This window comes from Petromyzon marinus, chromosome 49 (assembly GCF_048934315.1).
Source record: "Petromyzon marinus isolate PM22_M1 ecotype Great Lakes invasive population chromosome 49, UKy_Petmar_22M1.pri1.0, whole genome shotgun sequence".
NCBI classification, from domain to species: Eukaryota; Metazoa; Chordata; class Hyperoartia; order Petromyzontiformes; family Petromyzontidae; genus Petromyzon; species Petromyzon marinus.
Window position 1 is genome coordinate 7129655 of NC_133715.1, and position 27961 is coordinate 7157615.

General features: G+C 55.5%; 1 protein-coding gene across 1 annotated transcript; it reads right to left on the minus strand.

The window, feature by feature from the left end:
• Positions 1–713: 713 nt before the first annotated feature.
• LOC116952933 (discoidin, CUB and LCCL domain-containing protein 2-like) lies at positions 714–27912 on the minus strand. Its single transcript, XM_032972674.2, has 16 exons — positions 27627–27912; positions 21324–21475; positions 20854–20932; positions 19724–19861; positions 18861–18912; positions 18345–18417; positions 18050–18183; positions 17888–17928; positions 16981–17196; positions 16636–16763; positions 15890–16064; positions 12673–12804; positions 11189–11291; positions 9392–9441; positions 8751–8915; positions 714–7089 (listed from the first exon to the last, which is right to left on the minus strand). Exons 1-16 carry the CDS (start codon positions 27715–27717, stop codon positions 6482–6484), a joined length of 2337 nt encoding a protein of 778 aa, XP_032828565.2. The 5' UTR covers positions 27718–27912; the 3' UTR covers positions 714–6481.
• Positions 27913–27961: the final 49 nt, after the last annotated feature.

A 27961-nucleotide genomic window follows, 5' to 3' on the forward strand; every position in this document is an offset into this window, starting at 1 on the left:
GAAGTTGCCACGAAGAAATCCCTACATTGAGTCAACATTTTTCCACCAAAAAAAGAACGATAAAGGCGCAGCCCTGAAATTGCTAATCTCTCATCACTAGAGCGGTGGTTCTTCACTAATTTTCAGAGGGGAAGGGGGCCCCACTTTCGCCGATAAGACATCATTAGTGTGAGGTTGCCGCCACACATTTGAAACTATTGGGGGTTGGGGGGGGGGTGACAGCAGCACGATGATGATGATGGGGGGTGTTGTCGGGGGTGGGGGCGGACGTCAGGGTCCGCGCTAAAGGACACCAGGAGGCCACGGGCCTTGCAACGAAGACCACTGCTCTTGAACATCCCCTCTCGAGTGTGTTTTGGCCGACTCTCCCACGCTGGCGAGACGTCCTGGGAAAGGTGGGAGAGTACCCACACTTTACCCCACCACACGGGACATGCCGATGGCCTGTGGTGAAGCCATGGGGTGGGGGGGGGGGAACCACTTGCTCCATTGCTTCGACTGCCGCGGCTAAAAATCAAAACGGCGCAAACTACCCCACCACTGAACCAACATTGCTTCAACTCTTGATGATCGGGAATCACACTCAGGTCAACACAGCTTCCACAAAAACAGTGCGGTAACCACAGCGCCACCACTCCCGACCAGCCCCGTATCATGGAATTCGAGAAATAATTATGACGCCAGCAAGAATAATGCGACAAATGTCGGAGACGTTGGAAGAAATTGAAAGTTTATTCAGCATCAAACCCCACATTCCCCACTTTACAAACAGCCAGAGAGAGGTCTGTGCCAGGCACGGGTCATGCCGAGATCTGGCGGACTTAAGACCAAACTATAAACAACAACCACTCAAAACCCAGTCTAAAATCAAGGTTATACCAGGATCATATTAAGACCAAACTGAGACCAGGTCTAACCACAATTGACGAGACCTAGTCTAAGTCGAGATTAAAACCAGGATCAGAATAAAAGTCGGTCTAACCGCTATTGCAGAGTCCGGGATGAAACATTAATTGTCCCAAAGCCCGGGGTTAATCCAAGACAAGATGACAATCATGTCGAAGGCTACGACAACCAAGGAAGGAGAGGTCCCATAGTCCACGACTTAATTTAATTCGACCTATGGGCTTTTGGGTTGACACCCGTCCAGAAACTGACATATGTTGGGGGGGGGGGGGGGGGGGCTAGGAATTGATTTACAGATAACTCAGCATTGAACTTTATTTCAGTGGATTGCAGAGTGCCGATATAACCTAGGTCCAATGAGAAATGTTTGCGTTCAGTCTCGCGGCAATCCGATCACAGCCACGTGAAGCCGACAACTCCGAAATGGCCCGCGGGCAATTTTTATAATTTACCCCTCGCTGCATCGTAGCCGCAGTAATTGCAAACTCGAGTGAAACTACCATATTCTCGATCATTCCCGACACTGCTAGAGACTCACGCTACTGTTTGATTATAATCGAGGGGAGCGTTAATGTGTGGCTCTGCTGAAGGCATCCGAAAGTCGCAGCTCACCCCACGTACGGACGAGATTCCCCCTACACTGTGGTGATCTAAAGCCAGGCAAAAAAAAATCCTGCAGAGCCTCAAAACCGGCTTCATCGCATCCGAGCAATCGGTTGGAGCAATCGCGCAACTTCGTCGCCTGCACCCTTGCTGTGTCCACGTTTCCAGCGGACGGTTGCGCAACTTTGCCGGGTGGTGGAGGGCCCAAAGACTGTAGCCAAGGTAGAGCATTGCATCGTGCCCTAACCCAAAACATCAATTATAAACGATATTTGCTTGAGTCAGCTCATTCATTGTTCGAGCAACGAATAGTGTGAAGGCTCCGCTTGACGAGAGTCGAATGAAGGTAAAATTTCACTTTACAAAACTGACGTTACACGTGACACACCACGGTATAAGGGGAGTCGAGTCAGTTGTGCAAGAGGGCAGCGGACAGAGGAAGATAACCGTGAACGGGAAGAGATGCCGGGATGGAAGACCTCCAAGAGATGGATACCGAGGAGGGCACGGCTCAAGACGAGCAGCAGGGACAGAGGAGGAGCGCATGTGCAGGAGGAGGCAGAGAAGGAATATCCGGGCTACGATAATAATCGTACTTTCATTTTATATAACGTCATTCATGCCAACAGCATCCCACAACGCTGTCGGGGATGAGAGGGTGTGATGAGATCGTGTGATGAGAGAAGACGACAGAGGGAGAGAGAGAGAGAAGCGGCAAGCGGAAATGAACAGTGCCTATTTTGACAGTGGGCGGGGAGAGAGAGAGATAGACGGATTCAGAATGGACGTAGCCACGTGATTTTACTGCAGGCTTGAGCCGATTTAGATATATAGAGGAATCAAACTCCAGCGCCTGGCTTGTCTACACGAGTCAACCGTCCCCGTAGCACCAATCCCACCGTGAGACCCAAACGGATGACCGTCGCCACGCTCCGAACGCTCCACTCGGTGTCACCGCTTTCGCCCTTCGTTCGCTCTTCACGTTGTTTGGGTTTAAACAGCGCACGTTCCGCAACGTCCTCTGCATCCGAATGCTGGTGGGGGCCACCTCCCGCAGTTCCTCGTCATGAATAAGGGGATCGGCGTCGCCCCCCGCCCACGCCCGCAGAGTGAGCGTTGACAAGACTTGCAACGTTTGAGTCGGTGATACAGTAGTTCTAAGCAAATTTTCTTCACAAAACGGAGAAAAAAAAAACTACAAACGGTATTCATCCACGACGACCAAGACTAAAAGACGATTTTTTAAAAGTTGTTGTAAAAATACAAAACACGACAAAACTTTCAAGCAACACCTTTCAAAACAATAAAACACTTCAAAGGCCATCGTACCAATGTTAGGTGATAGTAATAAACAAAATAACACTAATAACTTACAGCCCGTCGTAAGTCCACTGCTGGATGCAAGCTTCGCCACTGCTCTGTCAACCACGGGGGGGTTGTCTGACCATACTTCAGCGCACCGGACAATGCGGGTTGACAAAGTGAGGGGGGGTGGGGGGGGCGTGGGGGAGCAATGACCGGTTCAGATGTCACTCAACTCAGCCCCGACAGTGACCGGGCGCGGTTTTTCTCGGCAGTCGCCGTGCGTCTCTCCGTGCCGCGGGCGCGTCCTTCGGGCGCCGCGTCCGACGTTCCGCTCCACGCGCGCTGGCGGCTTCTTTTAGGAGCTGAAGAAACGTCGGACGTCGTGCCGAACGACGCGCGCGATAACAACCCCCCCCCCCCCCCCGCAACAACACCATCGCGAAGCTGTACTCGTGCCGCTGGTGTCATCCCAACTCGGGTCGCTGGGTTCATGGCGCGGTACGCTAATTCACCGCCCCCCACAACCGCACCATGTACTGAATGTTTGTAAACGCTACCGGTCTCTAAATGAAGCACAAAGCAGAGTCAGTAACAGGACGCGGATTTCAAGTCGGCAACGTCGCCACGCCACCTTGGGGTCAACGCAACGCGACAATCACCGCACAAGTCTAAACGGGAAACACCCATGAAAATAAATACGTCGTGAAGGATACATACGAAAACAAACCGTGCAGGAATATTCTCTGCGGGGAAAGAAAACAAATGTCACAATATTTTAAAAAAATAATAATAATCACGGCAGTAGAGGCGGCTGGGCAGCTCGGGAGGGCTGGGTTCATAACGGCCGTGTCGGAGATGCAGTACCAGCACGGCTATGAGAACCAGGGTACCAGATCTGAGTTCCTGCCGCCCAACCACTGTGATTACACCGGATACTCAAGTACAGCGAGTTGATGGACCCCATCTTCCGTGACTATCATAGAGACCCTTGGGCTCACATAGACGGCGCTGTGATTTAACTTCGTTCTCAAGTGCAGAGAGTTCATGGGTATCAGCCCGGTTTACCAATGACTGCGCAAAAACATATTTTTCACTTTCATTGGCAATAGCCTTGCTCGGATAATTATCCGACGAAACATTTCAGTTGCATTGACCCACGATAAACACTTGTCATATATCAAAATAAAACCGTCCGTCATCTTCATCATCAGCCACGATCAATCCGCTGCTGGATGAAGGCCTCTCCAAGCCGTCGCCATCCCTCACAGCCCTAAGACGTAACGGTCCGTCGAGAGTAGACCTCACACGGCTCCATCTCCGCGTCGGACGCACCATCTCGGGCGCGTTCCCTCCCTTGGCTGCCAACCACCGAGTGGCGAGTCTCCACCACAGCCCTCTCCTAGGGACGCCCTCTCACCCAGGCGCCCACTCACCCAGGCACCCACCCTCGCACCCATGCACGTTCCCTCTCTTCGTCACTCTCAGTGCCTCTCCACGCTCCTTTGAGATTTGCCTTCCTTTGTATTCGCCAGCCCTTCGTGGTTGGTCACCCCCACGCTCAAGGCAGGTGATTACGCACCGACCGAAAACTTCCCCCGTCTTCAAACTTTCAAATCAACCCTATTAAAAGTTGTATTTTTTTACGCAGTGTGCATTTCATTCTCCACCTGCAACTCGGTCAATCTGGCCGCCCCTCTCACTCTGCTCCTCTGAACATGGGCCATTGCCCGAAACGCCAGCCTGTTAATTATTTTCCCTGTAAGGTCACTGGGAGGTCGCCCATTCGTCTCTGCTGCCCCTTTAGAGTCGGGTTCCTCGTCCCTTCCCCCAGCCACCCGTGCTGTCGACTCCCTGCCTCAGTTCAATTCCAGGTTCAAGACGATCCTCTTCTCCTCTGCCCTATGACTGCCTCCTCTCTCTTCCATACTCACATACAGACCTTTGACTGCCTGCCTCCCCCACTCGATCAAATAAATACGCCCCGCCGTTCCCCGTAAATCGGTTCGAGATGCGGTCGCAGCGTTCATAAGCCGCTATGTGAAGTTCAAATTGTACTGACTCCCACAGAGACCCATGTGTTCACACAGACACAAAACAGATCCGTCGGCCGCCATAGAGACCCGATGACCGACTGCCTCCATCGCCAAATAAACAACTTCCGTGCCGCATCCTCAAATGGGGTCACATGTCAGACACTGCCATAAATCCGCGTCGTAATTTGCGTTCACGATGGACGTGCGAGGGTTGCTGCACACACTTGTGCTTGTGCATCGCTGACAACGCAGCCTGGCGATTGGTCGTTAGCTTCACCCAATCATCAGCATCCAATCATCAGCAGAGTTGCCTCCCCATGCAACCGCGACCCCAATATTGAAACAACTTCTGCTCACCCCAATCCACAGTGTGGTGGTGTATGTCGTGATTTTTGTGACGGCGTTTTTTGCGGTTGTATGTCTTTGTGCGGCAATGTGCTCACGGCCAACATCGGTAATATCTGAGCCGGTCCTGGGCTTCCCCTAGGTCGACTCAGCCTTAAGTGAGTACCTGGTGTTATGTAAACATCAGCACTGGGGAGACAAAGGCGGCTGGGCGTGGTGCTAGCCACACCACCCCCTCGTGTGCCGTGCCGGCCTTCTTAGGTACTCGCTGACAGCACTTTCCCCAACAGTCTGTTAAGGCTATACGGGTGGTCTTTGTCTTTGTGTGGTGTGTGTATGCGAGATAGACGGCGTAGTGGTTTAACATACTTTGCTACAATCCATTAAGCACACTGGTCCTCCCCCTAGGTAAATTCGGCCTAAATTGAGTACCCAGTGAGCCGTGTGAACAATGTCCAGGCGCAGTACTAACCAACCAGCCACGGCACGAGCCGTGCCGGACACAACGGGCGCTCGCTAACAGTACACGCCGCTACGGATTGCGCCAGGAGCTTGGTCGTCTCTTGCTCGCTCTTATATACAGTATAGGTAATTATTGCAAACGCCTATGAATTATGATGATTATGCCTATTCAAAACGATCATGCACACTCAACAGTGTAAAAACTCTCTCCGTATCAAACCCTGTACAAACACAACGACAAAAATCCACGCGGGCGGCGGCGCTACCTCCTTCATCATCTTCATCTTCACCGCTGTGTGGGTGGCGCGCCCATCGTTAGTCTACCCACAATGCCTTCAGCGCGCAAAAACAAATTATCGCCCAGTCGAGCAAAAACTTGATGTTGGAAAACGACGAAACAAAACATAAATAATAATAATGAAAACAATTGTAGAAATTTGCACGTGTTCCGATGAAATAAATCCACGCGAAATAAAATTTAAACAAAACTAAAGAAACATATAAATACTTCACAAACGTGCAAAAAAAGTACGAATGTACGAAAAAAATGAAAATAAAACGTCGCAAAATATAAATAATAATTGTAGTGAAACAAAATGTTAAATCGACACACGTGAAAAAAATCTAAAACTTAAAAATGTAGAACAATTCCAAACGACATTACATTCACATAAACCGCGCGCATCCTCATTCCTCCTGTGCTGCCACGCGACAAGTCGGCCAATCGTGTCGTCCCACAGACGCCGTGTGACCCAGCATCGACCAATCACGTCGGCCCACGCGCACCGTACAGCACCGTATCGACCAATCACGACGGCCACCTCCGCTCAACTGCCGCCCCCTTCCACCCCGCCGGCATCACCGGCGCCAACGTTCCCGCGCGTCGCGTTCCGTCGTACGGCCCTGGGTGTGTCGTACACCGTACCACCGTCGCCGCTGGCACCGCCGATCGCCGATGCCGACTGGCTGAAATTTGGCCGCGCCGGCGCCTGCTCGGCCCTGCGCGGGCTTCTCGGCGTGTCGTAGGCCACGGGAAACGCTCGCACGGGGTCGAGCGTGAACCCGATTGGCATCGCGTACTCGGGGACCTGCGCCGGCACCGGCTCGGCGTACAGGTGGAGCGCCGGTGCGGCGGGGGAGGAGAGCGGGGAGGCGTAGCGCGCCGGTGAGTCGTCGTACGCCCCGATGGTGTCGTAGGCGGCCGGGGAAGGGGAGGTCGCGACGGACGACGACGGCGAGGGCGGCGCTCCCGGCACTGGCGCCGCTGGGACGGGAGGGAGGGTGAGGGGTGGCGGCGGGAGAGGAAGGCCGCCGCTGCCGCCGCCACCGCCCCCCGGTGATTGCTCCGGTTCTTCGTAGTCGCGAGTTGGCCGGAACGTGGAGGCCTTCCCTGCCCGCGCCAGCTCGGAGCCGCCCAGCACCAGCGGCTGGTACTCTGTGCGGGAGGGAGGAGAAGTTAAGAGGGAGATGAGAGGTTAAGGGAGTTTTGATAGGGCTTGAGACTGCCAGTGGTTTCCGATCCAGGCCCCAAGCCCCAGGCCGGTAACAATTTCAAGAATCGATTAAAGAAACTTGCACTGTTGTTTTAATTGCAGCACCGAGAGATTGAATTAAACTGGCGATTTCCGGATTGAAGATTCAGTCCGCTGACCTTTTCTGAGCCAATAAGCGGGAAACGTTGCGTTTATTGCTCCGGACATTTCTAAACGTGCAGCAAACCGCTACTCACTGTTTTTTTTATATGGTTACTGGTAACACAAAAAAACTTATTTTAACAAAAGGAATTGGCGTGTGAAGATGGGAGGCGGGTGGGAGAGAGATGCTGTCGGACAAATCTGAGCTCTGAGCTATCATAGCTGCAGCTCGTGTCCTATCTCTTCGGCTACAGCTGGCGTGCTGTCCCCTCAGCTACAACTGGCGTGCTGTCCCCTCGGCTACAGCTGGCGTGCTGTCCCCTCGGCTACAGCTGGCGTGCTGTCCCCTCAGCTACAACTGGCGTGCTGTCCCCTCGGCTACAGCTGGCGTGCTGTCCCCTCGGCTACAGCTGGCGTGCTGTCCCCTCGGCTACAGCTGGCGTGCTGTCCCCTCAGCTACAGCTGGCGTGCTGTCCCCTCTACTACAGCTGGCGTGCTGTCCCCTCGGCTACAGCTGGCGTGCTGTCCCCTCAGCTACAGCTGGCATGCGGTCCCCTCAGCTACAGCTGGCGTGCGATCCCCTCGGCTACAGCTGGCGTGCTGTCCCCTCGGCTACAGCTGGCATGCTGTCCCTTCGGCTACAGCTGGTGTGCTGTCCCCTCGGCTACAGCTGGCGTGCGGTCCCCTCTACTACAGCTGGCATGCGGTCCCCTCGGCTACAGCTGGCGTGCGGCCCCCTCGGCTACAGCTGGCGTGCTGTCCCCTCGGCTACAAATGGCATGCTGTCCCTTCTCCTACAGCTGGCGTGCTGTCCCCTCTGCTACAGCTGGCGTGCGATCCCCTCGGCTACAGCTGGCGTGCGGTCCCTTCGGCTACAGCTGGCGTGCGATCCCCTCGGCTACAGCTGGCATGCTGTCCCTTCGGCTACAGCTGGCGTGGTGTCCCCTCGGCTACAGCTGGCGTGCGGTCCCCTCGGCTACAAATGGCATGCTGTCCCTTCTCCTACAGCTGGCGTGCTGTCCCCTCTGCTACAGCTGGCGTGCGATCCCCTCGGCTACAGCTGGCGTGCGGTCCCTTCGGCTACAGCTGGCGTGCGATCCCCTCGGCTACAGCTGGCATGCTGTCCCTTCGGCTACAGCTGGCGTGCGGTCCCCTCGGCTACAGCTGGCGTGCTGTCCCCTCTACTACAGCTGGCGTGCTGTCCCTTCAGCTACAGCTGGCGTGGTGTCCCCTCGGCTACAGCTGGCGTGCGATCCCCTCTACTACAGCTGGCATGCTGTCCCTTCGGCTACAGCTGGCGTGGTGTCCCCTCGGCTACAGCTGGCGTGCGGTCCCCTCGGCTACAGCTGGCGTGCTGTCCCCTCGGCTACAGCTGGCGTGCGGTCCCTTCGGCTACAGCTGGCGTGCTGTCCCTTCGGCTACAGCTGGTGTGCTGTCCCCTCAGCTACAGCTGGCGTGTTACCAGGCACGCTGTGCTTGCGTGCCGCCGGGCCCCGGTGCGCGTCGCTGCTGTAGCGGACGTTGAGGGAGGAGTCGGTTCCGTGGAGGCTGCCCCCGCCTCCCCCTCCCCCCCGCCCCCGCCCCTCCCCCTGCCGCGGGAACACCTGCTTGAGGCCTTTGAACCAGCCTGGGGGAGGGGGGCACACGGGGAGGGGGGGGGGCGGGGGAGCGGGGGATGGAGGGGGGAGGATGGGGAGGGAGGAGAGAGAGGTTCCACGCAGCAACAGGAGTTGTCGTTGAAGGTAAAGGCGCAGCCTGTGCAATTGCTCACTCACGCCACTGCTGACAAAAGAGGCCTCCACTTGGAGCCGCTCTCGGGGAGTCCCTCTAACCGGGTGTTTAGGTCTACTCTTCCACACTGGCCGTATTACGAAGAGGTGGGAGTACCCGCACTCTTAATTAACCATCACTCTCATGAGGAGGGACAGCTGTTGGAAAAGGGCGTACCATGTACGCCGTAATATTGTACGATACGTATCATAGCGTCGCCACATCACAATGACCTGACTACTCGTGCTACCCCGTGCTGCCCCGTGCTGCCCCGTGCTGCCCCGTGCTGTCCCAGGCTACCCAGGGCTGCCCCGAGCTGCCCTGCACTCTCACCTGACTGGCCCGGAGTGCAGGGCAGGCTGTATGCGGGCCCGGCGTCCTTCCTGCCAACACAGTCCGGCAAAACAAACAGTTCAACATCACAACCTCGATGACACGCTGAACACCTACACAATGAGACCCAAAGAACTACACAGAGACCCATAGACTCAAATAGCATAGACTCACACACAGACCTATAGACCTACAGAGACTCATAGACCTACACAGAGACCCACAGATTCACACAGAGACCCGCAGACCTACACAGAGACCAACAGACTCACACAGAGACCCAAAGATATTCAAAAGCAGCTACATAAACATTCTCATTTATTTTATATTATTATTTTCATGAAAACACAACAGCGTCGGCCGTCTAATGACTAGACCGTGTTTGTGTAGTGTCCCTGCCATAGTTATGTGGAGTTTCTACCGTCAGCTCTCGCAGAATGCAACACCACAAGCAACTGGGCGTCTTAAATCCCGCTCCACCATGTGACCCTCGGCCGCCGTGGCTAAGATGTCGGGGTATTTTAAGCCGATTTTGCACAAAATTATAGTCTGCCACGTCGGCACATGGTGGTAGCGGCTACGCTGCACGTGGCTCTGTGTGTGACCCGGCACTGTGGAGGGAGCAGCAGCAGTCGCAGCGAGAGGGTTGGCGGATCACCGCACAAAAGTTGCAGAAAACTCCTTTTCCGTGGGCGTGCATCGAGGGGGAGCCCCCTACCCTGGCTCGCCAGGAGAAGGTGGTACGGCAAATGTAAGACTCCCACCTGTTCCATCTGTGTAGACAGAGTGTTTCCCCCTCTGGATACTCCAGTTTCCTCTCACACGTGTCATGACAATAGAGCCTGCATGCGGCGTGAGGGGACTAGTGGTCACGGGAGGTAATAACAGGGAGGTCAACCGACAGTGCGAACGCACTAGTGGCCACAGCAGGTAATGACAGGGGAGTCAGTTGTGAGTGAGAAGGGACTGGTGGCCACGAGAGGTAATGACAGGGGAGTCAGTTGTGAGTGAGAAGGGACTGGTGGCCACGGGAGGTAATGACAGGGGAGGCAGTTGTGAGTGAGAAGGGACTGGTGGCCACGGGAGGTAATGACAAGGGAGGCAGTTGTGAGTGAGAAGGGACTGGTGGCCACGGGAGGTAATGACAGGGGAGTCAGTTGTGAGTGAGAAGGGACTGGTGGCCACGGGAGGTAATGACAGGGGAGTCAGTTGTGAGTGAGAAGGGACTGGTGGCCACGGGAGGTAATGACAGGGGAGTCAGTTGTGAGTGCGAAGGGACTGGTGGCCACGGGAATGTTCGAGAAGGGAGCGTGGTCAGGCGACGGAAGAGGACGGTGGAGTCTGCCGGTGGAGCGAGCGTCCAGAGTCAGCGAGAATGATCGAGAAGGGGGCGTGGCCTCGTGTCGGTATATAAGGGGGAGATGCGCGGGAGACTCGGGGCTGTTGCAGTGGGGGCCTCTGCCTGATGTCAAGTGAACGTGTCTTCAATAAAGTGCCATCTCATTAATGGGCCAATAACAACTTTATATATAGAGGACCGCAGAGCTTGGGAGGGAATTTGGCACCGGCTCCTTGCCACGTGGCTGCTGCTGCTACTGCCTTCCTGTTCGTCTGTGGTTCCTCCTCCTGGCGCCTCCGAGTCGTCCCCTCTCTCCCTCTCGCTCTACGAAGGTGGACGACTAACGAGGTGGACGTTTAACGAGGTGGACGACTAACGAGGTGGACGACTAACGAGGCGGGCGACTAACGAGGCGGCCGGCTAACGAGGTGGGCGGCTAATGAGCCGCCACGTCTCACCGTCCGCGGTCGCGCCTCCTCTTGGCGCAGATGAAGGACAGGACGAGGAGCACAGCAACGAGGACGACGCACACCGGCACCAGCGTGGACACGAGCACCAGCTCTGCAGGAGAGAGACAGAGATCCCCCATGTAGCCTCAAGTGACTGTCGGGGCAAGTGCTTTTAGTGAACACCTGTGAGTGAAAGATGGTGTACAGCACATGGGGGGGGTGGGGGGCAGTGTCCAGCACGACACCCAGTCACCCCTTTGTCTCCAGTGCTGATGATCAAACGACATAAGGCCGAGTCGACCTAGGGGAAACACTAGGAGCAGACAACGACGATAATGACGATGCCGACAATGACAACGACAACAACAATGCTGCCGCCGACGACAAAACAACAATGACGACTGAAACAATGAAACCTAAACAACAACGGCAACGATGATAACAAAACAACGATGACGGCCACGACGAAAAGAATCGGAATATTTATTAATACTGAAGGAATCCGGCGAGCTGTAAAGCTCTTTTGCACAGACGTCCAGTAGTTCACCGAAGTCCACAACGACAGCGGCATCGACGATGACAATCCCCGGAGGGTCACGGCTGGGGTGGCGTGCCGTCGTATTTTAAAACCGGACTTCCCAGCGAAATCACCCACCGGAGATTTGCCCACGCAGGCCAATCCTCGGTTTACGCGCTTTTGCGGTACGCCAAATTTTGGAATACCGCGGCGCGCATTATCTTTCCACCCTTGTACTGACATACGCCAGGCGATTTTCGAGACGACGTCACCCGCGATGCACGCACCACCCCTAGCCTGGCACCGCCACCCAATGGCGTTGCCAGCGGCGAGTGCGGTACGATAGCCGGCGCGCTTTCCTGTAACTGTGCAGCATCTCGCTGCGTCTCCATCTCCATCAATCCCCTCTGCAGCGCAACTCTGGCGTAGTTACAAGTAATGCTCTCTTTCTTTTTCGTGTTTATTTTACATGTATATTCGAGTTTAAGTGATTTTGTTTTCAATTTACAGTATTATATTGCATGCATTTGTATTGTATTGATATAGGCTAGGATAAAATAGGCGATTATGTTTGCGAGTATGAGTGAAGTCCCCTAACCCCCCTCCTTTACCATTATTTAGGGGGAAATTGCTTTTCACATAGGCGGTTTTGAGATACACGCGCTTTTCCAGGAACGTATCTATCGCGTATGTCAAGGAATGCATGTATACGGAAGAAAGTAGGCGTGGTGTTGCCCGAAGATGCGTGTCTTTGCCAATGTATGTTATTGAGGATTGTGAATCGAGGTGAATTGCATCGATTATTTTCAGTTGATTCGGCAGCCACACAGATTCATTGCCAATACATCCGTGGATTGAGTAATCCCATTGGATGGTATGATGAGCATCATGTGACATGCCCCACCTTTTTTTTATTGGCTAAAATCTATACAAGATGGTCGTAGTCCGCTTTTATTGTAACACAGCGGCACGTTACCTCTCTGTGTGCCGCCCGGCATGGTGCTGTTCTTGACGGCCGTCACAGTGGTGGCCCCCACCTCCGCTCCCCGCCCTGGGGGCCACTCCGTGCCCCCCGGCGGAGAGGCCCCCACCGGCCGCATAGCACGAGCTGCCGGGGGTCAGGAGTGGGGAGGTCGCGGGGCGAAGGAATGAGAGAACAGCGGGTCGGGATGAGTCAAGAACGACGAGAATGAATAGATCATAATCATTTAGCTTTTTGGTATTTTAGCAGGTAATGGCCCACTGAGCTACGTAACTCTTTTTCAGAAGCGATCTGCCTACCACAAATCATAGCTCATTGAAGTGGCTTATCGCCATGTGGACATTTATAGCGGCCAAATACTCTAAAGGGATGTTTATTTTCAATGGCATGGGGAAAAAAAGAGAACCCGCTGAAAAATCCACGTTACCACGGTGAGAAAGACACACGCAAACTCAAAATATACAGCAAGCATCAGGATCGGGATTGAACCCACGACCTCCTGCCTACCAAGCGAGGGAGTTAACATCTCGCCACCGTAGCAACCCCCCCCCCCCAAATTACCCAGCAAAGGCACGGAGGGCCACGTATACGCACCAACAAATGTCACTTGAGATGCACAGACACACGATGACAACAACAACAGCCGCCATTCGCCTAAGTGGCGGTGACTTAGCCAAGGCACCCGTGCCAGGCGCACTTTGAGGCTGTCATGTTGTTGTCATCATTGAGGCTGTTATCATTGAGGCTGTCATGGTGCTGTCATCATTGTGGTTGTCATGTTGCTGTCACCATTGAGGCTGTCATGTTGCTGTCATCATTGAGGCGGTCATGTTGTTGTCATCATTGAGGCTGTCATGTTGTTGTCATCATTGAGGCTGTCATGTTGTTGTCATCATTGAGGCTGTCATGTTGTCATCATTGAGGCTGTCATGTTGTTGTCATCATTGAGGCTGTCATGTTGTTGTCATCATTGAGGCTGTCACCATTGAGGCTGTCATGTTGATGTCATCATTGAGGCTATCATGTTGCTGTCATCATTGAGGCTGTCATCATTGAGGCTGTCATGTTGATGTCATCATTGAGGCTGTCACGTTGTCATCATTGAGCCTGTCACCATTGAGGCTGTCATGTTGCTGTCATCATTGAGGCTATCATGTTGCTGTCATCATTGAGGCTGTCATCATTGAGGCTGTCATGTTGATGTCATCATTGAGGCTGTCATGTTGATGTCATCATTGAGGCTGTCATGTTGATGTCATCATTGAGGCTGTCATGTTGCTGTCATCATTGAGGCTGTCATGTTGCTGTCATCATTGAGGCTGTCGTCATTGAGGCTGTCATGTTGCTGTCATCATTCAGGCTGTCATCATTGAGGCTGTCATCATTGAGGCTGTCATGTTGATGTCATCATTGAGGCTGTCATGTTGCTGTCATCATTGAGGCTGTCATCATTGAGGCTGTCACGTTGATGTCATAATTGAGGCTGTCACGTTGCTGTCATCATTGAGGCTGTCATGTTGCTGTCATCATTGAGGCTGCCGTTGCTGTCACCATTGAGGCTGTCATGTTGCTGTCATCATTGAGGCGGTCATGTTGCTGTCATCATTGAGGCTGTCATCATTGAGGCTGTCACGTTGATGTCATCATTGAGGCTGTCATCATTGAGGCTGTCATGTTGCTGTCACCATTGAGGCTGTTATCATTGAGGCTGTCATGTTGTTGTCATCATTGAGGCTGTCATGTTGTTGTCATCACTGAGGCTGTCATGTTGTTGTCATCACTGAGGCTGTCATGTTGTTGTCATCACTGAGGCTGTCATCATTGAGGCTGTCATGTTGTTGTCATCATTGAGGCTGTCATGTTGTTGTCATCACTGAGGCTGTCATCATTGAGGCTGTCATGTTGTTGTCATCATTGAGGCTGTCATGTTGTTGTCATCATTGAGGCTGTCATGTTGTTGTCATCACTGAGGCTGTCATGTTGTTGTCATCACTGAGGCTGTCATCATTGAGGCTGTCATGTTGTTGTCATCATTGAGGCTGTCATGTTGTTGTCATCACTGAGGCTGTCATGTTGTTGTCATCACTGAGGCTGTCATCATTGAGGCTGTCATGTTGCTGTCATCAATGAGGCTGTCAAGTGCAGAAGGATTGCTCGGCTCGCAGGTTACGGGACAGACCCAGATGCCACGGGTTGATTGACTGAGATGGCTGGCAGATGCACCACCTGTGCTCCCTACTGTGCCAACTCGCTGCGTTTTAGCCACCCGGCGCTGCGCTCGTCGTTGTGAGCGTCGCTCCTCCGCCCTCCGTTGTTGTTGGAGGGCGACTGCCTCCAACTGCCAAGTAGCGTCCTTCACGAGCCTCCCGATACAGTAAGGTCTTGATACCACTAGTACCAGTCACCAGCAAGTCCACTCAGTTCAGCATCCTTCTTTAACACATCAGTACCATGCCCGTTTAGCCCCCACTATTCAGTCAAACAGAATCTGCTTGGGCATGCGGTGGTTGGGCATGCGGGCTACATGACCCAGCCAACACAACCTCATCTGCCAGAGGAGCTCACCGATGGCACCGTGTCCAGATATTTCAATGTTCTGTGAGCTCCTCACTCAATTCCATCTGATTAAACCCAGGATAGATCATGGATAGGTCAACCTGAATGTTTCAAACGAGCGCTGTTGTTCCTTTAAAGGGGTCCACGTTTCACAAGCATGGAGAATGGAGGACACGTAAACCAACCTACAAATATACACGCAAAGACAAAGATCCCCCGTATAGCCTTAACAAACTGTAGGGGGCAAGTGCTGTTAGCGAGCACCTATAAAGGCCGGCACGGCACACGAGGGGGCGGGGGCTAACCGCGACACTACCGCTCCCCACAATATACACACACGCGCGTACACACACACACGCGCGTACACACACACACACGCGCGTACACACACACACACGCGCGTACACACACACACACGCGCGTACACACACACACACGCGCGTACACACACACACACGCGCGTACACACACACACACGCGCGTACACACACACACACGCGCGTACACACACACACACACGCGCGTACACACACACACACGCGCGTACACACACACACACGCGCGTACACACACACACGCGCGTACACACACACACACACACGCGCACACACACACACACACGCGCACACGCACACACACGCGTGCGTGCGCTCACGTCGTAGAGTCCCCGCAGCCGCCGCCGTGGTTGGGAGCTCGCAGCCCAGCAGCTCCAGCTTCATGGCGATCTTCTGGTGCCAGGCGATGGGACAGACGCGCACCAGACGCGTCACCAGCGCCGGCACAAAGTTGTTCCGCACGGGGCTCAGGCTGTCCACGTTACCCTGGAATAGCTGGGCGGTGGGCGGTGGGCGGCGGGCAGACGCGCCGGTGTGGTGGGGGGGGGGGGCGGGGGACGAGAGGCGGGTGTTAAGGGGTTCAATTGTGGGTGGGGTCGCTGTCCCCCCAAAGTTTCGAATCTCTTGCAGCACGCGCCCCGACCAGGTTGTGTTAGAGGACGTGGATGTCGCAGAGGCAGTTTCTGAGATGTCACCTCTGGTGCCCCCGCAGTACAGCAGGTGGGCAGCAGAATGGAATCGGGGGGGGGGGGGCGGCAGGGGGGGTTAAAGGGGGAGCACAGGGGATCAAGAGGGGGTTCAAGGGGGTATTAAGGGGGAGCAGGAGGGGATCAGGCAGACCTTCTCGGTACGCCCGATATGGGTCTCAAGAGTCTCTGACACGGACATTGTGAACCTCCAGGCCACTGCAGGCCACCTTCATTGAAGTGGCGGTTGTGTTGTGGGCAATTTCAGACAATTTTTGGGGACGGCTAGGGGGATCGGAGGGGGGGGGGGGGATCAGGAGGGGGGAGGGGGGGTTGGGGATGTGAGGGGGGGTGAGGGGGGTTGCGAGGGGACGGCCCACCTTATCGGTGCCGCCGATGTTGTTCTTGTACGTGCTCCACGCGGCCCCGTCCAGGCTCCACTGCACCTTGTAGGCCGAGACGAAGTAGGAGGGGTTTGGAGGACCCCCCGAGCCGGCCGTCACGATACCTGAATGGCAAGCACGCACGACATGCACGGCATGCTCGACACGACACGCACGGCACGCACACGGAATGACCGTGCGATGGAGCGACGGTGGCTACAATATGACAGTATGACGTTGTTTCTACGCGGCAGCGCTCCGATACTACGGTGCGACATTGCAACAGCCGGACAGAGCGATGGTGTTTCGGTGCGACGGCGCTCCGACACGGTGCCACCGAACCTGTGACGCGCCGCTCCTTGTTGAGGTCGATCTGAAGCCAGTGGGGGGGGTCGGCGAGGCGCGCCACCCACGCCGGGCCGGCGTAGCCCAGGCGCGCGCTTGACAGGGTCAGCGCCATCACCACGCCGTCCTTGCCGAGCTGCGCCAGCACGGACGACGCCGAGAGCTGAGAGTCGCGGATCGTGCCCGACTCCATGCCCAGCTTGCCGTAGCAGCCTGCCGGGGTCGTTAGGGAGGAGGATGCGAGGGAGGGACGGGAGGGATGGGAGGAAAGCGAGGGACGGGAGGGGGGGGGAGGGGAGGGGCGATGATCAACGTGAAGATAGGGAACGCAGACAAGGGGCAGGATAACACAAACGTAAGCAACACGGGCGACACGGTAATTAACGCAAACGCAAGGAAGCCAATGTACGCCGAGAACCTGACACGCAGCTCCACGTGAATAACACGAAGCAACAATGAGCGTAATGCGCCGATTCAACACAGCGGCGGCGTTCTCGACGATTGGACACAGCGGCTGATAGCACAAGGCGGGTGGGCGCGACGTGGGCGGTTAAATCTTGATTTAAAGCTTTCGTGACTGCAGGGATTCATACTCTTGGTTCTTTCGGTAAAGTCACGTAGAAGGGAAACAATAAAATAATAAAAATATAAAACAATAAAATTCTCACGACGTTTCGACTGCAACACAAGCAATCATCATCAGGTGTGAAAACCACAGCAATAATTTTTTTTCTTGTTATGTTTTTCACACCTGTTGTGGTTTTCACACCTGACGATGATTGCTTGTGTTGCAGTCGAAACGTCGTGAGAATTTTATTGTTTTACATTTTTACTATTTTATTGTTTCCCTTCTACGTGACTTTACCGAAAGTACCAAGAACATGTGGGCGGAGGCGTCGCGTACCCGTCGTCTTGAACGTGAAGAGGTTGGGGGAGTCGCTGCCCCTGTCGGACACGCAAAAGGGAGTAGCCACGCGGACACGTGTGAGCGAGCGGGCGCGAATGTGTGCGTGTGCGCGCGTGTATGCGCACGTATGCGTGCGCGTGTGTGTGGCGTGCGTCTCACTGGAGCGAGGTGACGTTGTTGGCAAGCCGGCTCTCGTAGGACGCTCGCCCCTTGCTCTGCACGACGCTCACCACACCCCCGCGGTCCGGCGCGATGACGCCGGCGTGCACCGCCGCCCTGCACACCGGGGAAGACTGCCGCACGTACACACACGCGCGTGCACACGTACACACACCAGCACGCACGCACGCATACATACATACACGCACTGTGGTTCTTGTCGTAGTTGTTGGTGGTGAGGGCGCTCATGCTGTGGCGGTTGTTGTGGTGGCGTTGGTGTTGTGGTGTCACTCACGTCGCGGTAGCCGTTGGGAATGGTGCCGGAGACGTCGCCGAACGGAGTCAGGCACCCGGCCGGACAGAACCTCCTGCACCGCAAAGATGCATGGGACACACGGGACACAGAGGGGGACACAGAGGGGGACACACGGGGGACACAGAGGGGGACACAGAGGGGGACACAGGGGGGGACACAGAGGGGGACACAGAGGGGGACAACGGGACACACAGTGGGGACCAGACGAACACAGGGGGGGACACGGGGACACGGAGACACGCGGACACACGTACCGCGGTCACACAAGCACAGGACGTGTGTGGGTTATGTGTACGAATTTTTGTGGCTGTGTGTGTTGCGTGTGTAAACATCACCACTGGGGAGACAAAGGCGGCCGGGCGCGGTGCCGGCCACACCGCACCCTCGCGCGCCGTGCCGGCCTTCAGTTGTGCTGTCAGCTAACAGCACTTGGCTCCGGGCAACAGCCTGCGTGGGCCACGCGGGGGACCCTTTGTCTTTGTTTGTATATCTCACGTGAACTCGTGGTCCGCAAAGTCCGCCCCGCTCTCCAGGCACGTGATGAGGTCTGTAGACGATGGCAAACGATGCTCATCGTCAATTCATCATCATCGGCATCAGCCATGTCCTCTCCACTGCTGGACTGACACTCACCCGACTCAAGCCCAACCTCCAAAGCCCAACGGAGTCAAATGTTGTTTTGCAGTTCACTTGTTTGTTGTCATTCACCATGAGCGGCTGAGCGATGAGGTGTGTGGAGTAGTAAGCGATGAGGTGTGTAGAGGAGTGAGCGATGATGAGGTGTGTGGAGTAGTGAGCAATGAGGTGTGGAGTAGTGAGCGATGAGAAGGTGTGTGGAGTAATAATGATGAGGTGTGTGGAGTAGTGAGCGATGAGGTGTGTAGAGGAGTGAGCGATGATGAGGTGTGTGGAGTAGTGAGTGATGAGGTGTGTGAAGTAGTGAGTGATGAGGTGTGTGGAGTAGTGAGCGATGAGGTGTGTGGAGTAGTGAGCGATGAGGTGTGTGGAGTAGTGAGCGATGAGGTTTGTGGAGTAGTGAGCGATGAAGAGTGTGGAGTAGTGAGTGATGAGGTGTGTGGAGTAGTGAGTGATGAGGTGTGTGGAGTAGTGAGTGATGAGGTGTGTGGAGTAGTGAGCGATGAAGAGTGTGGAGTAGTGAGCGATGAGGTGTGTGGAGTAGTGAGCGATTAGGTGTGTGGAGTAGTGATCGATGAGGTGTGTGGAGTAGTGAGCGACGAGGTGTGTGCAGTCATAAGGCATGATGAGGTGTGTGAAGTAGTGAGCGATGAGGTGTGTGAAGTAGTGAGCGATGAGGTGTGTGGAGTAGTGAGTGATGAGGTGTGGACGAGGTTACTGACCAGCGTGGTCGTCGATGGCATACGAAAGGAGGAACCCTCGCCCGGGCTCGTGGGACCCGCTCTGGAATCGAACCGTCACCTCGTTACTCTCGGACACGAGTTCTTGCTTCACCTTGTCCAGCTCCCCGCAGAACGTGCCTGCACGCACGCAAGCGCGCACACGCACACACACAAAAGGCAAAGATCCCCCGTGCAGCCTTGAACAGACTGTTGGGGCAAGTGCTGTTCACTCCCTCTCGAAGAGATAGGCGCCAGGAGGGCATTTGTTTATACTGCAGGAGGAATCCGTTGAGCTACAACGATCTTTATCACAGATGTCCAGTCGGGGTGGGTCAGAGCGTTACAACACACGATACAGAAACACGACAGCAGTGCAAAGTAATGGAAAGGTCAACAAATCACAAATAATATACCAATACAACTAAACTATTCTCTATCTTACCAGGTAAAGCCCACTCGGCCATCGCTTTCTTTTTCAGAAGCAACTTGGCAGCAAACAACGGCTCAACGGAGTGGCGGTGAGGAGCCAGCGGCGTCAACAATCGCCCACACTCTGCAGTCCTCGACACATGAAGGTGCTATCAGCGAGTCCTGCATGTGGCAGGAAGCCGGGGCACCCGGAGGAAACCCAGGCCCGTGCGAGGTTGAGGGCAACACTCTATCCCATCGTGCGCAAGGGACGGGTGTAGTCTTAGTGTTTGCCGTGTCGCTTTCTCCTGACGAGCCAGGGCACGGCCCCTCCTCGACGGCAATGGGAAATTCACCAGATTTACGCCATCCGCCAACCCTTGCTACTGCCGCCGCTACTGCCGCCGCCTCCGCAGTGCTGGATTGCAGGCAGCCACGTGCAGCGGCATAGCAACCACCACCGCCACCCATCGCTACCTCCGCCATCACCACCATCGCCGCCATCACCACCACCGCCACCATCGCTACCTCCGCCATCACCACCATCGCCGCCATCACCACCACCGCCACCATCGCTACCTCCGCCATCACCACCATCGCCGTCATCGCCACCCGCGTTACTACCACCGCCGCCGCTGCCGCCACTGCCGCCGCCACCAACACCACCAGAATCACCGCGCCGCATCGTTAGCACCGATGTAGCGACGAGTTTTGTCTCTCACCCATCTCGGACCAGTTGGAGATGCCGCTGTAGATCTTGACGTGGTTTTCTTGGCAGTGGAAGGGTTCCGGCGCCAGAACCTAAGCGAGATGACAGGCGATAGATGCAGACAAGAACCGAAGATAGAACTTGCAAGTTGAATTAATACATTTTGATGTAAAAAAAAAAACCACTTCACCCTTTCCCGTTCTGAGACGTCTGTAAGTTGTAGGGCGAGTCCCGTTCACCGCTGAATCTCGGAACATATATTAAACCTATGACCTCTGACCCCACATATTTATCCATCACCCGTGACCTGTGAATTTTTCAGGTGTCCTCCGACCCCACTGGTTTTTTTAACATGACCTCCGACCCCGCGGATTTCACCTACGACCTCTGACCCCGCCATTTTTTTCTGGCAACCTCCGACCCCACTGTAGTTTTTTTACACAATGCGGGGGGGGGGGGGGGTGGAGGGGGGGTGGTCACAACCTGCAAGTCGGCGAAGCGGAGGCGGATACGCCGGCCGGGCGGCACACGGAGTTCCCAGACGCAGACGGCGTGTGCCGGGGACGCGGCCGGGTAGCCGAGCGAGGAGAGCGTCCCGCTGAGCGCGCCCAGCACCGAGTGGCCGCACCCATCACCTGCGCACACGCACCACACACGCACCACGCACGCGCCACACACGCACCACACACGCACCACGCACGCACCACGCACGCACCACGCACGCACCACGCACGTACCACGCACGCACCACGCACGCACCACGCACGCACCACGCACGTACCACGCACGCACCACGCACGCACCACGCACGCACCACGCACGCACCACACACGTACCACGCACGCTCGTACCACACACGCACCACACACGCACCACGCACGCACCACGCACGCACCACGCACGCACCACGCCCAGCCGCCTTTGTTTCCCCATTGCTGAAAAAAAATCTCCCCCCCAGACGTACCCCCCCCCCCCAACTTGACCCCAACAGCCGAAACCAACTGTTGGGGTCAAGTGCTGTTAGCGAGAACCTACATACACACAAATACATACATACAAAGACACACACACTCAAGACACAAAGAACCCTCCCTATAGCCTTAACAGAATGTTGGGGCAAGTGCTGTTTGCGAGTAGCGCCTATGAGGGCCGGCATGGCACACGATGGCGTGGGTGGCCAGCACCAAACCCAGCCGTCTTCATCTCCCGAGTGATAATGTTTACACATTGCACCAGGCACTCATTTGAGGTTGAGTCGACCTCGAGGAGGCCCAGGACCGGCTCAAATAATCCCCAGTGTTATTGGTGATGAGTGGGAATCAAACTTTCGTCGCTGAGTTATCGTATCGGAAGCGCGCTAACCACGACACCACCGCTGCCCGTACAGGTATTTGGCCTACTCTTCCACACCAGCCAGCCAGAGACACACACATTGTCCCACTTCAGGCGACTTGCCAGCTGATCACCGACCGACATTTACACCGCTGGGTGGAGGAAGGCGGAGTGAGCATGGAGGGAGGGTGCCACGGTGGTGAGATGTTACCTACCTCGCCTGGCATGCAGGAGGTCGTGAGTTAGACCCCTGATACCTGTATATTTGGAGTTTGTGTCTCTCTCCCTCTGTTCGCTTGGATTTTTCTCCGGGTCCTCCGGTTTTTCCCTCCACATTTAGAATCAACGTGCGTTCAGAGTATTTGGCTGCTATACATTTCCACGTGATAAGCGACTTCGCTGAGCTATTTGTGGCCAGTTCGCTTCTGAAAAAGGAGCTGCAGCATATAGCTCAGTGGGGCCTTACCTGGTCAAAGAAAACTGTTTAAGTTTAGCTCAGCTTAGCTTGGTGGACGATTTAAGAAACCTGCACCACCATTTCAACCGCTCGCCCCAGCGGGGAGACGGAGTCGAACCGGCGACCTGTGGGTCGCGAGCCTGGCACGATTGCCGCTGACCATTAAACCGCCGCGGTGGCCGCCCGCTGCCGAGCAGCCGTCCGTGGCGGTGACGCGACGCCGGGCGCATCGACCCTCCGCCTCCAGACGCCGGGTGTCTCTCTCGCATAAAATCTAATCTGCCGTCCGAATTAAGGACGAAACTGAGAACTCGGCTCGCTCAATTAGCCACCCGCAGCGTCGCATCGCTTTCACTTTAACGAGCGACGTCGCAAACTCGCGGGCGCGCGCACACGCACGCCAACACACCGTGAAAAACACACCAAGGTCTCAAGAGTCTCTTGCTAAGAGGGTCCTGTGCCGACGCTCGCCGGCACGGGGATGGGGGCGCACCGAGTTGGCCGCGAGGCTTCTTGGCCTCGTGAAGCGATAGCCCAGAGCAATCTTCTGCCTCCACAGCGCTTAGGCTGCAGGCTGCCACGGTGCAGCAGCATGGCCACCACCGCCCACCACCCGTACGGTGGCTAGGAGATGTTAACTGCCTCGCCTGGTACGCAGGAGGTCGTGGTTTCGATTCCGACCCTGACGCCTGCTGCTGTATATTTGGTGTTTGTGTGTGTCTCTCTCTCTCTCTCCTCGTGGCCGCGTGGATTTTTCTCTGGGTCCTCCTCCGGGTTTTCCCTCCACATTTAGAATCAACATTCTGCATTTAAGAGTATTTGGCAGCTACATATTTCCACGTGATGACAAGCCACTTCGTTAAAGCTATCATTTGTGATAGGCAGGTCGCTTCTGAAAAAGAGCAGCAAAGCACAGTGGGCGATTCCTTGTAAAGTAAAAATTAGTCTATCGTTGTAATTTCTACTTTGTCCTCCACGCTCTTCCACGATGGCCACGTGGTCGGGGAATCTGAGATGGTTCATTGTTGTTGTTATTGTGATGATTCTGCTTGTTTACCCAGGAGGGTACTGCGCAGTGTTTTGCCAATGGGGGGGGGGGGGTAATGGATTTATATGTACAGTGCAGTACAGTACGGTATATTCAAATCGAGTAAATTTGCGGTGGGATGTTCCGGATTTTTCTCTGTGATGATCATTTTATTGTTATGTGTACTTATCACTCTCTCTCGTTATTTATATATTTATCTTTTTAGTGTTTGATTAAGTGTGGGTTTTGTTTTTTGTATCATCTGTGCACGGGACTGGCTAACTGATGTCCAGAGTTGTGGGATGCAATTGCATCCCACAACGCTGCACATCAAATAACATTATTATAAAATAACATGAATTTAAATTTGTATTTGCCGAATTTGGACCCCGACGTTGGCGCACGACGGTGCCATACCCTTTCGGACGACGTCACGAGATCTTCACGTCCAGTGCGGGAGGCAGCCGCTGGATTTGAATGGTTAATACCGCCACACTGTTACACTCGGGGGGGGGGGGGCGGCCACTGGATTTGAACCGTGAGCCTCGGGGCCCTGTCGGCCCCGTTCGTCAGCCTGCTGCAGGTCGCGTGGAGGTTGTTTGACCATACTTCACCGCGCTGGTCTTGGTGGTGGTGGGGAAGCACAGCTGTTCGAGATTAATAGTACAGGTGGAATTATTTTGTTTTATGCACTGCGCTCAACGCAGCCCCGCAGCAGCCTATAGCATCTGGTATGCACGGATGTCACGGCCCTCCCGAGCACTGTCTAGGCTCGGCTCCGCTTTGCTGCCGAGATTTGACAGCATTGTGCAGATATGGTCACTTACCAACTCACTCGCTCTCGCACACTCACCAACTCACCTCCACCCGCTCAACCGCCTCGCCAACTCGCTCACAATCTCATCCACACCGCCGATGTCTGGCAGATCAAGCGACAGAGCGAGGTGTTTCGGGCTAACCGTCGGCCCACTCAGCCACCCACTCACTCGCCACAGACATAACCCGTCCGCACAGTGACTCATCCATACGCCAACCTACACATAGAGAGCACAAGTGGTGCACATAGAATCATTGGGATATCCAAGGAATTACTCATCAACCGACCATCATATTAAGTTACCCAGACTCCCGCACCCCTTCACCGACTCACCCACCCACTCACTCACCCAAGCAGCTACTCACCCACCCACTCACTCACCCATTCACCTACTCACCCACCCACTCACTCACCAATTCACCTACTCACCCACCTACTCACTCACCCATTCACCTACCACACTCACTCACCCATTCACCTACTCACCCACTCACTCACCCACTCGCTCCCTCACTCACCCATTCATGAACTTACCCACTCGCCTACCAAAATACTGCCAATAACCCACCTATGCAATCATCACCCAACCGCACAGCCACTCAACTACCCATACACAGCCACTCAACTACCCATACACAGCCACTCACACAGCCACTCAGCCACCTGCCAAAACAAAAGGACACCATCACAACCACTCACACTCACCCAGCCAACAACCTTTCAAATTCACCCACCCACCCATCCACTCACCTATCAATCCACATACACAACCACTCAACTACTGACCCATCCAGACAACCACTCACTCACCCACCCACCCACAAATCCACTCACCCACGCATCCACACAACCACTCACCCAACCACACAACACAACCACCCATTCACACAACCATCCACACAACCACCCATTCACACAACCACCCACACAACCGCTCATACAACCACTCACACAACCACCCACACAACCACCCACACAACCACTCATCCATCCACACAACCACCCACACAACCATCCACACAGCCACTCAGCCACACAACCACCCACCCACCCACACGGCCTAAAATCCGGCTAGGCCTCTATCCCAGAACAAACACCCCCACCGCGGCGGCCGTGCTGTAACCACCACCACCACCAGTTACTGTCTCCCCCAACACTCACCACCACCAGCTACTGCGTCTCCCCCAACACTCACCACCACCACCAGCTACTGCGTCTCCCCAACACTCACCACCACCAGCTACTGCGTCTCCCCCAACACTCACCACCACCAGCTACTGCGTTTCCCCCAACACTCACCACCACCACCAGTTACTGCGTCTCCCCCAACACTCACCACCACCAGCTACAGCGTCTCCCCAACACTCACCACCAGCTACAGCGTCTTCCCAACACTCACCACCACCACCAGCTACTGCGTCTCCCCAACACTCACCACCACCAGCTACTGCGTCTCCCCCAACACTAACCAGCACCACCAGCTACTGCGTCTCCCCCAACACTCACCACCACCACCAGCTACAGCGTCTCCCCAACACTCACCACCAGCTACAGCGTCTTCCCAACACTTACCACCACTACCAGCTACTGCGTCTCCCCAACACTCACCACCACCAGCTACTGCGTCTCCCCCAACACTAACCAGCACCACCAGCTACTGCGTCTCCCCCAACACTCACCACCACCACCAGCTACTGTCTTCCCCAACACTCACCACCAGCTACTGTCTCCCCCAACACTAACCAGCACCACCAGCTACTGCGTCTCCCCCAACACTCACCACCACCACCAGCTACTGTCTTCCCCAACACTCACCACCAGCTACTGTCTCCCCCAACACTCACCACCACCACCAGCTACTGCGTCTCCCCCAACACTCACCACCAGCACCAGCTACTGTCTCCCCCAACACTCACCACCACCACCAGCTACTGCGTCTCCCCAACACTCACCACCAGCTACTGCGTCTCCCCCAACACTCACCACCAGCACCAGCTACTGCGTCTCCCCCAACACTCACCACCACCAGCTACTGCGTCTCCCCCAACACTCACCACCAGCACCAGCTACTGCGTCTCCCCCAACACTCACCACCAGCTACTGCGTCTCCCCCAACACTCACCACCACCACCAGCTACTGCGTCTTCCCCAACACTCACCGCCAGCACCAGCTACTGCGTCTCCCCCAACACTCACCACCAGCTACTGCGTCTCTCCCAACACTCACCAGCACCAGCTACTGCGTCTCCCCCAACACTCACCACCACCACTAGCTACTGCGTCTCCCCCAACACTCACCACCACCAGCTACTGCGTCTCCCCCAACACTCACCACCACCACCAGCTACTGCGTCTTCCCCAACACAAACCACCAGCACCAGCTACTGCGTCTCCCCCAACACTCACCAGCACCAGCTACTGCGTCTCCCCCAACACTCACCACCACCACCAGCTACTGCGTCTCCCCCAACACTCACCACCACCAGCTACTGCGTCTCCCCCAACACTCACCACCACCACTAGCTACTGCGTCTCCCCCAACACTCACCACCACCAGCTACTGCGTCTCCCCCAACACTCACCACCACCACCAGCTACTGCGTCTTCCCCAACACAAACCACCAGCACCAGCTACTGCGTCTCCCCCAACACTCACCAGCACCAGCTACTGCGTCTCCCCCAACACTCACCACCACCAGCTACTGCCTCTCCCCCAACACTCACCACCACCACCAGCTACTGCCTCTCCCCCAACACTCACCACCACCACCAGCTACTGCCTCTCCCCCAACACTCACCACCACCAGCTACACAACAACAACACACACAGAGAAAGAAACCAACCCTGCCAGGTTACTACTCTGGAATCCCAAACCGAGGATCAATACTACCCTGGCCCTCCTCCCCTACCCCGGCCCCCCTCCACTACCCCGGCCCTCCTCCACTACCCCGGCCCTCCTCCACTACCCCGGCCCTCCTCCACTACCCCGACCCTCCTCCACTACCCCGACCCTCCTCCCCTACCCCGGCCCCCCTCCACTACCCCGGCCCTCCTCCACTACCCCGGCCCTCCTCCACTACCCCGGCCCCCCTCCACTACCCCGGCCCCCCTCCACTACCCCGGCCCCCCACGCTATATATCGATGCCGATACCTTTCTGTGGAACACCGGAGCGGATCAGAGCGGCCACGAGTAGCCACAGCAAGCTCCCGGCAGCGGCGGTCTCTACGGCTCTTCGCCGCATGACCACGGGGTTGGTGGTGGTGATGATGATGGTGGTGGTGGTGGTGATGATGGTGGTGGTGATGGCGGTGATGATGGTAAAGGCCTTGCTAAGTCTTTGCCGAGCAAGCTATACATGGATGTGTGTGTGTGGAGAGGAGTAAGCGGCCTTGCTAAACCATCCCTCCTCCCCACATCTCTCCACTCACCCCCCACACAACCCCCTCCCTCTGATTCCCCCACGACCCCCCCCCTCCCTCCCCCTA